Source organism: Gigantopelta aegis, chromosome 13 (genome assembly GCF_016097555.1).
Source record: "Gigantopelta aegis isolate Gae_Host chromosome 13, Gae_host_genome, whole genome shotgun sequence".
Lineage (NCBI taxonomy): Eukaryota > Metazoa > Mollusca > Gastropoda > Neomphalida > Peltospiridae > Gigantopelta > Gigantopelta aegis.
The window spans coordinates 13,726,577-13,740,010 of NC_054711.1; the positions used below are offsets into that span (position 1 = coordinate 13,726,577).

At 34.3% G+C, this 13,434-nt stretch overlaps 1 protein-coding gene across 1 annotated transcript in view; it reads left to right on the top strand.

Annotated features, from left to right (window-relative positions):
• Positions 1–7,592: 7,592 nt before the first annotated feature.
• Positions 7,593–13,434, top strand: part of LOC121387151 (multiple epidermal growth factor-like domains protein 10) — a 45,607-nt gene continuing 39,765 nt past the window's right edge. The window contains exons 1-4 of the mRNA XM_041518176.1: positions 7,593–7,622; positions 8,935–9,060; positions 9,864–9,998; positions 10,560–10,677. Of these exons, the coding sequence (XP_041374110.1) occupies positions 7,593–7,622; positions 8,935–9,060; positions 9,864–9,998; positions 10,560–10,677 (409 nt within the window). The remainder of the gene's footprint in view (positions 7,623–8,934; positions 9,061–9,863; positions 9,999–10,559; positions 10,678–13,434) is intronic.

Genomic DNA, 13,434 nt, shown 5'->3' on the forward strand with positions numbered 1-13,434 from the left:
AAATAGAAATAATTGGCTTAAAGTTAATCCAAAATGAATATATTAATATAATGTTTTATAAGATGTTTTATACTTGTTGTGGTTTGTTTGTTGTGGGGTTTTGTTTTGATTTTTTTGTTATTTTGGGGTTGTTGTTGGGTTTTTTTTCAGACAGATGTTTTACATTTGAGTAGACTAATGTGGTGTCGATCTTATTGGTTACAAATCCATAATAGTTCCATTTATTCACATTATCACAGGAGGTCTGTGTTTATTACTTTTTCAGAATGTGCAGAATTTACATATGGTTTGCAGTGTGCAAACAACTGCAGTCATCGAAAGTGTCTAGAAAATTCATCGTGTGATCATGAGACTGGAGAGTGTGATCAAGGATGTGATCGAGGATATCAGGGTGAAGATTGTACAGCGAGTATGTATTCATTGCACAATATATTACACACATTAAATGTATCAGTGCATTGTAGGTAATTATATTCTACAAGAGAAAATGTTTTCAAGATATTAAACATTACATCAGTAGATTTTATTTAGACGTATCCGTAGATTGTATAGCGAGTATATAATCGAGATATTACACATGTCACACATATCAGTAGATTGTACAACGAGCATGTATTCAAGATATGACACATATTACACACATAAGTAGATTATACAACGGGTATGTATTCAAGATATTACATTACATATATCAGTAGATTGTATAACACGTATGTATTCAATATGCTACACACATTACACACTTCAGTAGATTGTATAACGAGTATGTATTCAAAATATTACACACATAGCACACATCCCTTTAAACATTCCTTTTCATTCTCTTCTATTTGCAGTGTGTACATCTGGAACATACGGTTACAACTGTAATTTATCCTGTACGGCGAGACAATGTTCTGGAAACTCAAAATGTGATAGATTTAATGCAACATGTGACAGTGGCTGCCTCAAAGGCTGGGAGTTACCGGACTGTGTCACTAGTTTGTGCAGTGCAATTATTTTCGCATTAGAGAAATATATAATTATCAAACGGTCAATTGCCACTCGATAAAGCTAGTGATAAGTGAAAAATATTTCATTTGGAGAATAAACTTAATACTAATAGTAAAATCAATTCTTATTTTATTAACGCATAATTTACAGCAACATCATCGAATTACTGATAATTATGTCATAGTATAAACCAATACAATTATTCAAGTATTGTTAAACAGACACAACAAGCATATAAACCACAGCACAGAATTTCATTATTTCACTTACAACTATGTTAAAACACCCATTACATATGGCGGGATTACGGCTTTTATGTCTACAAAACGTCGACACAATACGTTCGGACCTAACTGCTTGTTCAGCTGTACTGAACGACACTGTAAGGGAGACAACTCAAAATGTGATGTTGAAGACGGTAATTGTCAAGATGGCCGTCAGTCAGGCTGGAAGAATGCAAATTGCACTGACTCAGGGTTTGGAGTCGGAATCTGGATTAAAAATCCTATGCCTCGACTGGGATCCGAACCCAGTACCTACCAGCCTGTAGACCGATGGCCTAACCACGACGCCACCGAGGCCAGTTTTTAAAAATATCTGATAACATAATAATTAATAAACTTTACTCGTTCCTTTCATAATGAATAAGATACCAATATTAATGATATATGACACGATATTGAGGCACATCCGAATTTGTGTTATTGCAGGCATTGCACAAACTGCTGCACCTAATGGGAATTCAGGACCAATTATCGGTGGTGTCTTCGGTACCGCTGTGGTTGTCGTTGTCGTGGCCGTCATCATCTTTGTATTTCTAAGGTAAATCCTTTTTCAGATCTCAGTTCAAACTATTTCCAATCTACAGTGCCCCGGGAGAAGCTTATATAAAAGTTAAACATTTTTGTTTAACGATACCACTAGAGCATCATTGCCTATTGGATGCTGGGTTTCTAGAAAATGTTCTCCAGAGGATACATTTTAATGTCCTTCTGAAGTGCGTTTTGTCATATCTTTTAAGACTGTCAGTTTACATTTGTTAGTGATATCCCCCATCTAGTGATTTTTATAATGCAATGATTAAGATAAAATATTTTGTTTTAGATTTTGACCCTCTGCTTTAATATCATTACATGTATAGGGTTTTATTTTAGGGTTTTGTGTTTTATAAACGCATTCATATTTTTATATACTTACCTTTTGTGACACCCAATAGCCGATGTGTATTTTTGTGCTTGGGTGTCGTTAAACATCCATTCATTCATTAATTCATTTAAACACAGAAAACAAGAGAGACACATTTGACATTAGAATAAGGATAACTCTGTTGTGTTTTCGTTTTCCTTTAAGAACACATGTTGTAGTTGGTACTTCATCCAACGTTTGTTTTGTTTTTTGCAAAGAAAAACATTAGCAAAATTGTTGAAGTGTGGAATTCTCAACATAAGATCACCTGCAGGCCTAAAGTTGTTACTGTGTCCCAGTTGTAAAACAAATATTCGTTGGAATAACGTTTCACTAGATGTCGTTATTTCTTTACCCCCACGAGAGTACATACACTTTTGTTTGGTCCAGTTTCTAAATACTTACTTCTTTTAAGATTATTATATTATTCAGGAGACGGAAACAGGCAAAAGACGATACCAAAGCTGGTGAACCAATTATACCACAAAATAAACCATCGACAAAAGGTATTATGTCATCGACTGTTATTTATTTTCATTGGGTTCTTTTAATTTTATTGTTTGTTTTTTTATTGGAAAACAAATTGAGCAAATTTTCAGTGAAACATTTCACAATCACACCCTTAACTGGTGGAAGAGCATGGGGTCCATTGTTTGAATCTAAAGTGAATTTGTTGTTAGTTAGATTAGACTACAGTACTCACTGGGGTAACGATAGTGGACCATGGGATCAATGACCCCACCCCATGTCTCTTTTTTCCTCACCAAGTTACATAATTTCCTTTCAACTCATAGCATGATTAATAACGTGATTCATAGCCAATGTGGTTGGTCCCCCAATATGAGTGCCTCCCAATGCAATCAGTGATAGTACTGTATCTAGATTCAGGTATCCCCCTCTGCCCCAGTTATGCTATCTAAGCTTGACCAAACCAATATATTTGAGCACCTCAAAATAATTTACAGAACGAAAACACCATGCACCTGACGTCTCTACCTACGTTAATGTTGAACTGTCCTCAACAAACTCTGCCAAAAGGTTTGAGGTACACACTGGTGATGTAGCACTAGTGGCTGACCAAGAAGAGTCAGAAGTCCAACAGCCTGACGAAGATGAAGAGGACATCCAGGATCCTAACACGTACTGCAATGACGTACAACCGGCCGCTCCTTCTTTCAGTCTGCCAGAAGAAGGTTTTGACGTCACAGAACTTGAAGGTATCATAAAGAGCATCAGAGAACAAACTGGAGGATTTCATGCAGAATATATTGTAAGATGTCTACATTTCTCTTTTTCGTTGGAAATTGTTTTGTGTCTCATTGTTTAGATAGAATTGTATAAAAAGAGAATTGAAAGGCAAAATAATAATTATCGAAATTTCAGCACATTTGATACTTAAACCAATTAGTGTCTAGCATGGTTATTTTGATACTTTAGGAAGGTGGATATAATATAATAGATAACATATATATTTAAAATGACAGTTTTCTATTTTAATTCTAAAAGCACCAGTAACCTGGAAATTGCAGAAGATTTCAACATTTATTTTGGAGAGAGATCGGCACACATTGGAGATTTTTGAGAGAGAGTAGGGAGTTAAAAAGAAAGAGAGAGAGAGAGAGACCCTGGGAGAGAGAGAGTGAGAGAGAGATTGAGAGAGAGAGAGAGAGAGAGAGAGAGAGAGAGAGAGAGAGATCTACTACTCTTACTGAAAAGCAGCAAACGATATTCCATATGTACTTTCTCATAGAGGGGCCTTTAATGTATCAGTTGTATATTTCTCGTTGGCTGGCGAAACTTATTTAGCATTTCAAACTAAAATATTATAGCTAACGTAGAGAGATGCTGAGATACAAGAGCTAAATCAACCGCCACTAAGGGGATTCGAATCACGAACTCTGAATACAAAGAATTCAGCACTCGTGCAAGTGAGTTAATATAATAAGGAAATACCCACTAGCTACTGCAAGTAGGAGCACTTTATACTTACAGTATTAAATGAATATTATTGTGATTTCAGAAACTTACAAGTGGGTACCGTCATCCGTATAATGATTCCCAGATACCAGAAAACAGGTGCAAGAACAGATACGCTGGTTACTACCCATGTGAGTTCATTTGTGTGCTCACGAATGTAAAGTTGTGTTAATAGTTGGTATTAGGGTCACAGTTACTGAGTATATATATATATATATATATATATATGAGTCAAGGTATATATATATATATATATATATATTCGTATATATATTTAAAATGACAGTTTTCTATTTTGATTCTAAAAGCACTAGTAACCTGGCATATATTAATATGTATATATACGTATATGTATGTATATATCAGTGTCTCAGTGTGTGTAAGTCATTAAGTCAAATAAATAAATGTATCTGAATTGTAGTATATATCGAAAACAGCCAATGAAAGTCTTTTATAATTTCACTTTGTTAGTTATTTGTTATTGTTAGTTAGTTATCTCGTGTTAGTTATTTCATGGTTACTGTTGATTCCAGATGACAACAATCGTGTCAAACTATCAGCACTGCCAAACACTCCGCATTCTGACTACATCAACGCGAGTTATGTGGATGTAAGAATTAATAATTAATAATAATGTAACTGATGTGTCTTTGTTATGGTTACAAAACCAATGAAACATATCCATCAATATCACTGTGTTGTTTTATGCAGGAATATGCATTGAACGATGACTGCTACACCATAGAATTATTTTGTTAAGTTGTAATATCAAAAGTATTTAGTACATATATTGTACAAGTTTTAGATTTTCGCCATCGCATTAAAGGCCTGGATTCATGTCTCTAACACTTTGAAGTCTAGCCCCAAGCATTTAATAACGTCTGTACAACTTAAAATTATGGCAAACACCATGTATATTTGATCCATCACTTCAGACTAGACTTTAAATGGTTTGAAGCCGTTGTTCTGTATTATTTTATAGAATAGTTCATGTTTTAGGATATGTTCTATTTCTATATACAGTATCAGGATGTGTTGTGGGTTTGTTTTTTCAAAATCAATTGATTATTTTATAAATATTAATGACGAAATAGTAAGATGCGTTAACCTGAATTCAGACATTATTTATTCATAAAACATTAAATTATGTGTTGCTTGAAAAGTGTTCTTTAAATATACCTCTGCAATCTTACAAAAACCAGAGTTGCATTATGGACGATATTGTTGTATGTGTTGATTACATGTACATGACATGCCTAGCTTTAATATTGTTAAACTCAGTTATCATTTATCAATAGAATATATATAAATGTTTATTCGTATAGTTAAATTCTCAATTGTACTTTTTCAGGGATATGAGAAGCCTAATTATTTCATCGCAGCTCAAGGTATGGAGACACAAATAACTCATATGCATCTTTATTCAAGTCAAACTGTTTAAAATACCACACTGAAACACCTCCAACTGGAACTGTAATTAAAACAATTGTCACGGGGACCCTATAATACCCGTAACTGAATAAAACACGATTATCCAAATATCTCTCCTAACTGTATATCTATTAGATATCTCTGTATTGGGCAGGCTACTACCCGAGTGGCCCGGCTCTAGGAGTAGTCAGAGATAAGATCTTATATAAATATATATATGTAGCACGTTTAGTTCACTAGAAAACACAACAAAACACAATACTCTTTGGAATCTGTATTAACTCTAACGCTGACAAATGTACTTGCCGCAGTAGTTAATTAACAACAACAATATAATAACAACCCAGAGCTAATCACTTAATTAGTTAATCACTAGGTGTCTAGTTTACACAATACTCTAATCACTTCACCGTGATTACAAGACACACACGAGTGATAATTGAGAAACGCTGCCAGGGGAACTTAATTAATAAAGGAATTACAACTCTATTCCTAACTGGTTAATTTTTAATTAACCTTTAAATACTCATTCAGTAACCTTGTAATGCAGAATTAATACTGGTACATATCACAATAAAGACAATAACCTACAGTTTACCTAGGTCCTCTAGGATGACCGGCTAAGCTTTATCTTCCCAAATACTCGTATAAAATATTAGAACAGTGAAGCCTACAATTTATTTCGTCAGATTACCGGAGACACTGTCTAAAGAATATTGGTATATTACAGTATTAGAATATTTAAAGTCACATCAATCACATCAAGGTTATACAACAGAGCAGAAATATATAGTTACCAAGTCCGGTCTGAACTAATATAGTTTGTTCAGTTGGACAACGTCCGTTTCCCCTGGATACTTCCAATGTTTCTCCTCGATATATCTAAAATGCTATCTATTTATTCAAAAATCTCAGACTAGTCCGGAGGCAGCGAATATCGCCTGGGGGCACAACGCGGTACCTCACCTATCATGTGATATTTCCACAACTCCCAGAGACGGTATATTTCTTAGATGGCCAGACAGACCGTCGCCAGGTCGCTAGAAATACCCCGGTCGTAAACCGAACTACCGGAGGTATTACGTAACCACTGTGCCCACCTGGTCTAAGTGCATATTGGGACGCAGGACTACCACCGTCGCGCGGGGGTATTACGTAACCAAGCTGCACACGGCCCTCTAAAACAACATCGCCACAGGCGAAAAGATAAGAGCATGTTCCGTCACAACAATATTGAAACTTTCTTGTATCATCCTTAGGAGTGGCAGTCCTCTTATAGACAAAACACATTGGAGCGTTCACAACCTTGCTAAAATTATCTTTTGACCCTGTCATGTGCCAAATTACGATTTTAAATGTGATTATACTTTTGACATTCAGATTTTTTTATTTAGAGAGGTGTTAATGGTTTAATAAAAGGTTGTGGTATTTTTGTCCTAGAATTGCAAAGTGTGGGTACATGCTGCCCATCAGTAATTTTATATTAACCCGCTGATATCATTTTTTTTTAGCAGATAGTGTTTTTATTTTAAACATTTTGTGGGAGGAATTTAGTTCAGTCAGTTGAGTGCTCGCTTGAGCTGCTTGCGTCGCAGGATCAAATCACCTCGGTGGATGGATTCAACTGATTGAGTTTTCCTCGTTCTAACCAGTGCACCACAACTGGTCAAAGGCCGTGGCATGTGATTTTCTGTATATGGGAAAGTGCATATAAAGGAGCCCTTGCTGCATTAGAACATATGTAGCGGGTTTCCTCTGATGACGATGTGTCAGAATTACCAAATATTTGACATCCAATAACCGACGATTAATTAGTCAATGTGTTCTAGTTGTGTCTTCAAACAAAACAAACTTTAAACATTTAGTGGGATACAGCTATCGATTAAGATAAAGACTAAGAAAATCTCATGTTATTTGAATATTCATTATATATTCCAGCTCCAATTAAAGGTACTTTGCCAGATTTCTGGAGAATGATTTGGGAGCAGGACTGTGGACAAATTGTCATGTTGACGAACCTAGTGGAGGATGGAAAGGTTTGTATTTGATGTTTAGTCCAGAAAATCAAAAGCTAAATAACATAAAATACTGTTCATGTTCCTTAACGAACATGTGCAAACGGGATTAATAAACACATTTGCACTTTTTACAGTTTGTTCATGGACATGTTGACTTTTTATACTTTTGTTTCCTCTACATATTTTGGTGAAGTGGTGGGTATTTATTATCTAAGGGTACCTGTTCTTATTATCTTATATTTCTACAACCTCAACAAGATCATTTTAAAAATCTTAATTAGTATTGGAAATCGTTTGGAATTTAATCATCAATCATCGGTTATAATCAGTTTTCTTCAATTGACCAACTTTTCATCATGCAATCAGTTAGATTTTAACTGTTATGACTAAGCACATATTGTTGTGTTTTTTTCTGGATAGACTCTACACATCATTTATTTTTCCTTTAACACCTGTTCAGTATCTGTATTTGTACGTACATATGAAAACAAAAGAAAGAAAAAGGTTGTTGACATCAATAGAGAACATTGATTTATTAATCATCGACTACTGAATGTCAAACATTTGGTAATTTCGATATATCGTCTCGGAGAGGAAACCCGCTACATTTCTCCATTAGTAGACAGCAATCTTTTATATGCACCATCCCACAGACAGGATAGCACATACCATGGACTTGAATATACCAGTCCTGGCGCACTGGCTGGAACAAGAAATAGCCCAATGGGCCCAACGACTGGGATCGATCTCAGATAGACTGTACATCAAGCGAGGGCTTCACCACTGAGCTATGTCCTGACCCTATGAAAACACAAATTACGGCATATTTATAGCAATTCCAACACCTAAGCTGTAGGAACAATTGCAGTTGACATTTTCCGCCACAATCGACTATAGATATTGACCATCGATCATAACAGCAGGGGAGCCCAACATATCGGGTATAATCGGTCATTGGAACATCACTAGTCTTAATTTATGGGACTCGAAATAATTGTACTCTTATGTATGACACGCCAAGATACCATCTGTTATATTCCTCATTAATCATACATGTTGGATAATTACCTTGAAAATATTAGTCCCAGAGGGCATCATTAGCCCCGTTGCAATTTAAAAATTGATGTTTATTAATACAAACTCCTGCGTCAATTTCAAATCGAGTGTCTGCCATTACACTTTTATAACTCTGGTTAATCTGGCTTCCATTTTTGTGGAAGACCTGGTTGGTCGAGTGGTTAACGTCGCGAGCTTTCAAATACCATCCTGCTAATTCACACATTTTTTTATTAAATATTTAAAGATAACTTTCCTTCATTTTGTACTTTAGCATAAGTGTGTGCCCTACTGGAAGGATTCGGGGTCGATGAATGTTGGGTATTTTGATGTGGTGGTGAAGGACGTCACTGAACGAGCGGACTACATCATCAGAAAGATACAGATCACCAACATGAAGGTAAATCTGAACAAAAAGGCCGCTTTCGATCATCAAGACCATATCTCTGCACAAATCGAATTGGCAGTTGGCAAAATAATAGTTGCTTCCACTCTGTCTAGTGCTTCATCTATAGCACAGATAAACACCGCTAAAATAAAGAAAAACAATGCTTAAACTGCCTTCTAGAATTAGTTCCTATTCATCTGAAGGATAAAAGAGTAACATTAGTCATAATGAAGCCCTTATCTCTGCAAAGTGCAGAGATAAGAGAAAGGCTCAACAAGTATTCCACATAAATATGAATCACTGATTACAGCGATAACGCAAGGCGTTAAAAAGCCAGAAATAGATTGCAACGAATATTTACTCATATATGACATTTTCTAACAATATTATTTTACACTTTTCACCTTTATATTCATTTGATCATCTGAAGTCATATACAATGTTACGATAGTCGTCCTTTGCATCTATGTTTAGTTATTTTCTGCAGTATCACTTGCAGTACCCAACTTTAAGAAAACCTCCATTCTACCCTCAATATCTTTTTTGAGACCTCCAGTTGTTGGATTTTTCTTCTCTTTTCTGCTGTGTTTTTCATAAAGTGACGTCAAATTTATTATTCCCAGAAAGCATATTTCTCGTCCATTGTATGTAAAATTATAAGGATTTCAGACTCACTTCAGAAAGTGAACATAAAGTTCATTCTTCTGTATTTTTCGTAAAGTCACCTGGGATTTATACATCCTAGAAAGCATTTATTGATCAATTCTATATCTATTGTATATGTGGTAAATGTTTGTATTATTATTATTTCCCAGTCTAAGAAATGCAAGATATTCGACCATTACCACTTCACGTCATGGCCTGACCACGGTGTACCCAAAGTGTTGGACTTACTGGAATTCTTCTGGTTGACAAGAGAGACTTCCCTGTCCCGCCCTGGTCCTGTCCTGGTACACTGCAGGTAACAACTACTGAATATTATAGCCATGTCTCAATTTGTAATTGTTTAAAAATCAAAACATCCTAATTTTTTTCAAATCGCCTTTGGTCTATTTCTAAGGAAATGCTTACTGACAGAATCAGTTTGTTTTAACAGTGCTGGAATTGGAAGAACTGGAACATACATCGCTCTACATATCCTGACAGACGAGATAAACAAAACTGGAAGAATGAACATACTGGAAATGATGTCCAAGATCAGAGATCAAAGAAAAAACATGATCCAGATAAAGGTTTGTTAGTAATTTAATTTTTAATTTTAGCTTCTGTGAAACAGATTATTTAGTATAGCCAGTAAAGGAAATTGATTTGTTTTACTTCATCTATAAATAGCAGTTTGAATAGTGGACATTTAAGCAATATATAATAAAGTATTATATTTGATAACATGTTAGGCTAGCTTAGCCTAGCCTAACCCACCCAAACCAACCAAATCTATATGCAAGGCATATATAGACATTTTATGCGCATTTATGTTTATATTCTTCTTTTGTTTCTTTTTGTTTTCTCAGAATCAGTATGAATGTATTTTCACAAGTATGCTTGAGGTTGTAGAGTATGGACAGACGAGTATGACAACATCTGCATACACACTAAACTATGCTGAACTAAACGGATCTTTAAACATGGGTAAAAAAACACTCGATGAGCTAGCCGAGGTAATAATTGTTTATCATTTATCATTTCACAATATAAAATACTTCGCTCATAACATTTCATTTCTTTTTGACTTTTTAATATATATATATGTTATTCCCACACTGCTGTTTAAGGTCCATTGCAGTAAACCTCCCACGGTTTTTCAGTACTTCATATTTTTACATCCACGTGCATTCATGTCCTTTTTGTATCTGTTCAATGTGCAGTTCAACCAAATTTAATAGGTGTTCGTTTGTTTACATCCATTTTTGTATCTGTTTGTGCATTCACCAAATTTAATGTTTTCCAGGTGTTCGTTTGTATCTGTTTGTTGCATTCACCAAATTTAATAGGTGTTCGTTTGTGTTAATACATCATATTTGTTTTTAAATACAAAAACTTCTAACTTTGTTAATATAGCTCATCTTGCTTTTAAAATGTATCTAAAGTATGCCACTCAGTGCATATAATCCACTGGAAAGAATATGGCTGGACTATGCTGTCACACTTTACTTACGCATTTATCTTGATTTAAAAATTGGGACTAAATAATCTGAAAAACCCCACTTAAATCAGATCATGTATGCACTCCATATGTACACAATGAGATTGATAAGTACTATATTGGTGGCAGAAGTGGGATCAGTGGGCTATTCTGTTGTTTATTGCTGTCTGCAAAATATAACCTGTCTATTCTTTGCAATGTCTTATTATGAACTCAAAACAAAGATATTTGAGAACTTGTTCTTGTTGTTATATTATTATTATTACTATTATAATTATTATTATTGTTATTATTATTATTATTTTTTATATAGGTCATTGCATCTACTGATACATCTGATAAAGGTATGTGTGTTACCAAAACATGTTTTCCTTAATTTGACAGAATTGTTAATTGTTGACAGTTCCCCATCACGAATGCCACATTTCTATATGAAAAAAAAGATGATAAATGAAAACACCCACATATAATGCATTTATTATGTTATTCATATTTGTAAATAATTTAAAAAACATATGGAGTCTAATAACCAAATCAAAATGTATTTAATGACTGGTATGCTCAATTAGTTTATAAATATTAGTTTCCAGGGACCATTCCTGATAATGGTGGAATTTGGAGTAGATGGAAGGAGGGTGAGTGGCATAAATGAAAATAGTTTGATATTTAAATGCAATACTGCATATCGAATGTCATAATGTACTCTATCTAATATAAACTGTCTAGGTCTCCCCGTGAAGAACCAACTTTGGATTGATGGGAAGAATGATCTGTTCGTTGTTCAAGCTCCAGTAAGTAATATTTTGGTATATTCGAATTGTACATTACATTTTGTTATGGGGGTTTTTCAGTACCAGGTGTAACTTTGGATTATTACATAAACAAGATATTACTTTTACATAAATATTATATTCGTACAAAAAACAACAAAAAACATTTGTATATTTCATAGAAGTAAAACATTTCTTGATTTCATAGACGTAAAACATTTTTATGCAATTATTCTGGTCTAATTGTGTTTTTCAGCTTGTTGCATTTCCCACCAGAACCGCTTTTCTCCGCTCATAAAAAGAATTGAGGCAATCCAAAATGTATCTCTTTAATGTAGGTAATTTGGGGAACATACATATAATTGGTTCGATGGAAAGCTATATAATTTGAATAAATAAATAAAATTGCTTTCTAATAGACTTTTTCAAAATCTTTTAAATGTTAAAATTTGTTAATTTCTCAGGAAAGACTGGGAATTTTTTTGGGGTTACTCTGGAAAAGAAGAACGGGTACCCCCGGGAAAAAAAAGCTGATCATAAGAATTAATCCTACCGCAAATTTAAGACATTTCTTTTTAAATGGTTTTCTTGGGGGTACCCCCCACCTAAAAACACTGCTCATCTAAAAACCCCTTTTCCACCCTCACACTGCAAACAAAGCACATGCTGTTAAAATGATTTTTTAAAGCAGACAAAACCCCTAAAAAGTCTGTCGCAACAACCCCCTCACAATTTCTCCCCCTGTGCATCACATAGGTTACCCCTTTTAGAAAATGATTTTAAATTACAGAAAGAGGGAACAAAATACCTTTTATAAATCGTGCAAGAACAGTTACCAACAAAATTGGCAAATTTCCTTTTAACATTTGAATGATAAACATCCAAGTCCAACCTAATTATTGAAGGTGTTTTTGAAACTTTTCTCAGGAATCCTAAAAATTTTTTTAAAAAAATATTTTGAAATAAAAATTTAAAAAGGGTTACGGGTATATAAAAGTTTAAAATAAATTAAAAATTTTTTTCACCCTCCAATTTTTTTTTAAAGGTTAATTTCATCAGTAAGCCCCAATATTTGGAAGGAAACCCCGGGACTTTCGGGCTACCTTTTCTTGAGAAGGGAAATAACCCAAGAATTCCTAATTTAAAATTTTTCAGGTGGGAAGAATGAATAAAATTTAAAAAGGTGTTACCGGATTTTAAAAGGTTAAAATAAATAAAATGTTTTATAACAACGACTTTCAAAAAATTTTATTTCGTTATATGTAAGTTTAATGTAAGGACACCACAGAGGAGAAAGAACGGTGAATTTTATGGGTTTATTTCTTTCCGAAAGGGAGCAAATCCTCTTATATTGCAACCCACACCACAGTATAAACCACCTTTGAAATTCATTTTAAACTGTTGAACAAGAAAAAGCAAATGGGTATGCTAAAGTTTTAGTCATTTGAGTGCCCATTTCGTGAAATGGCAAGT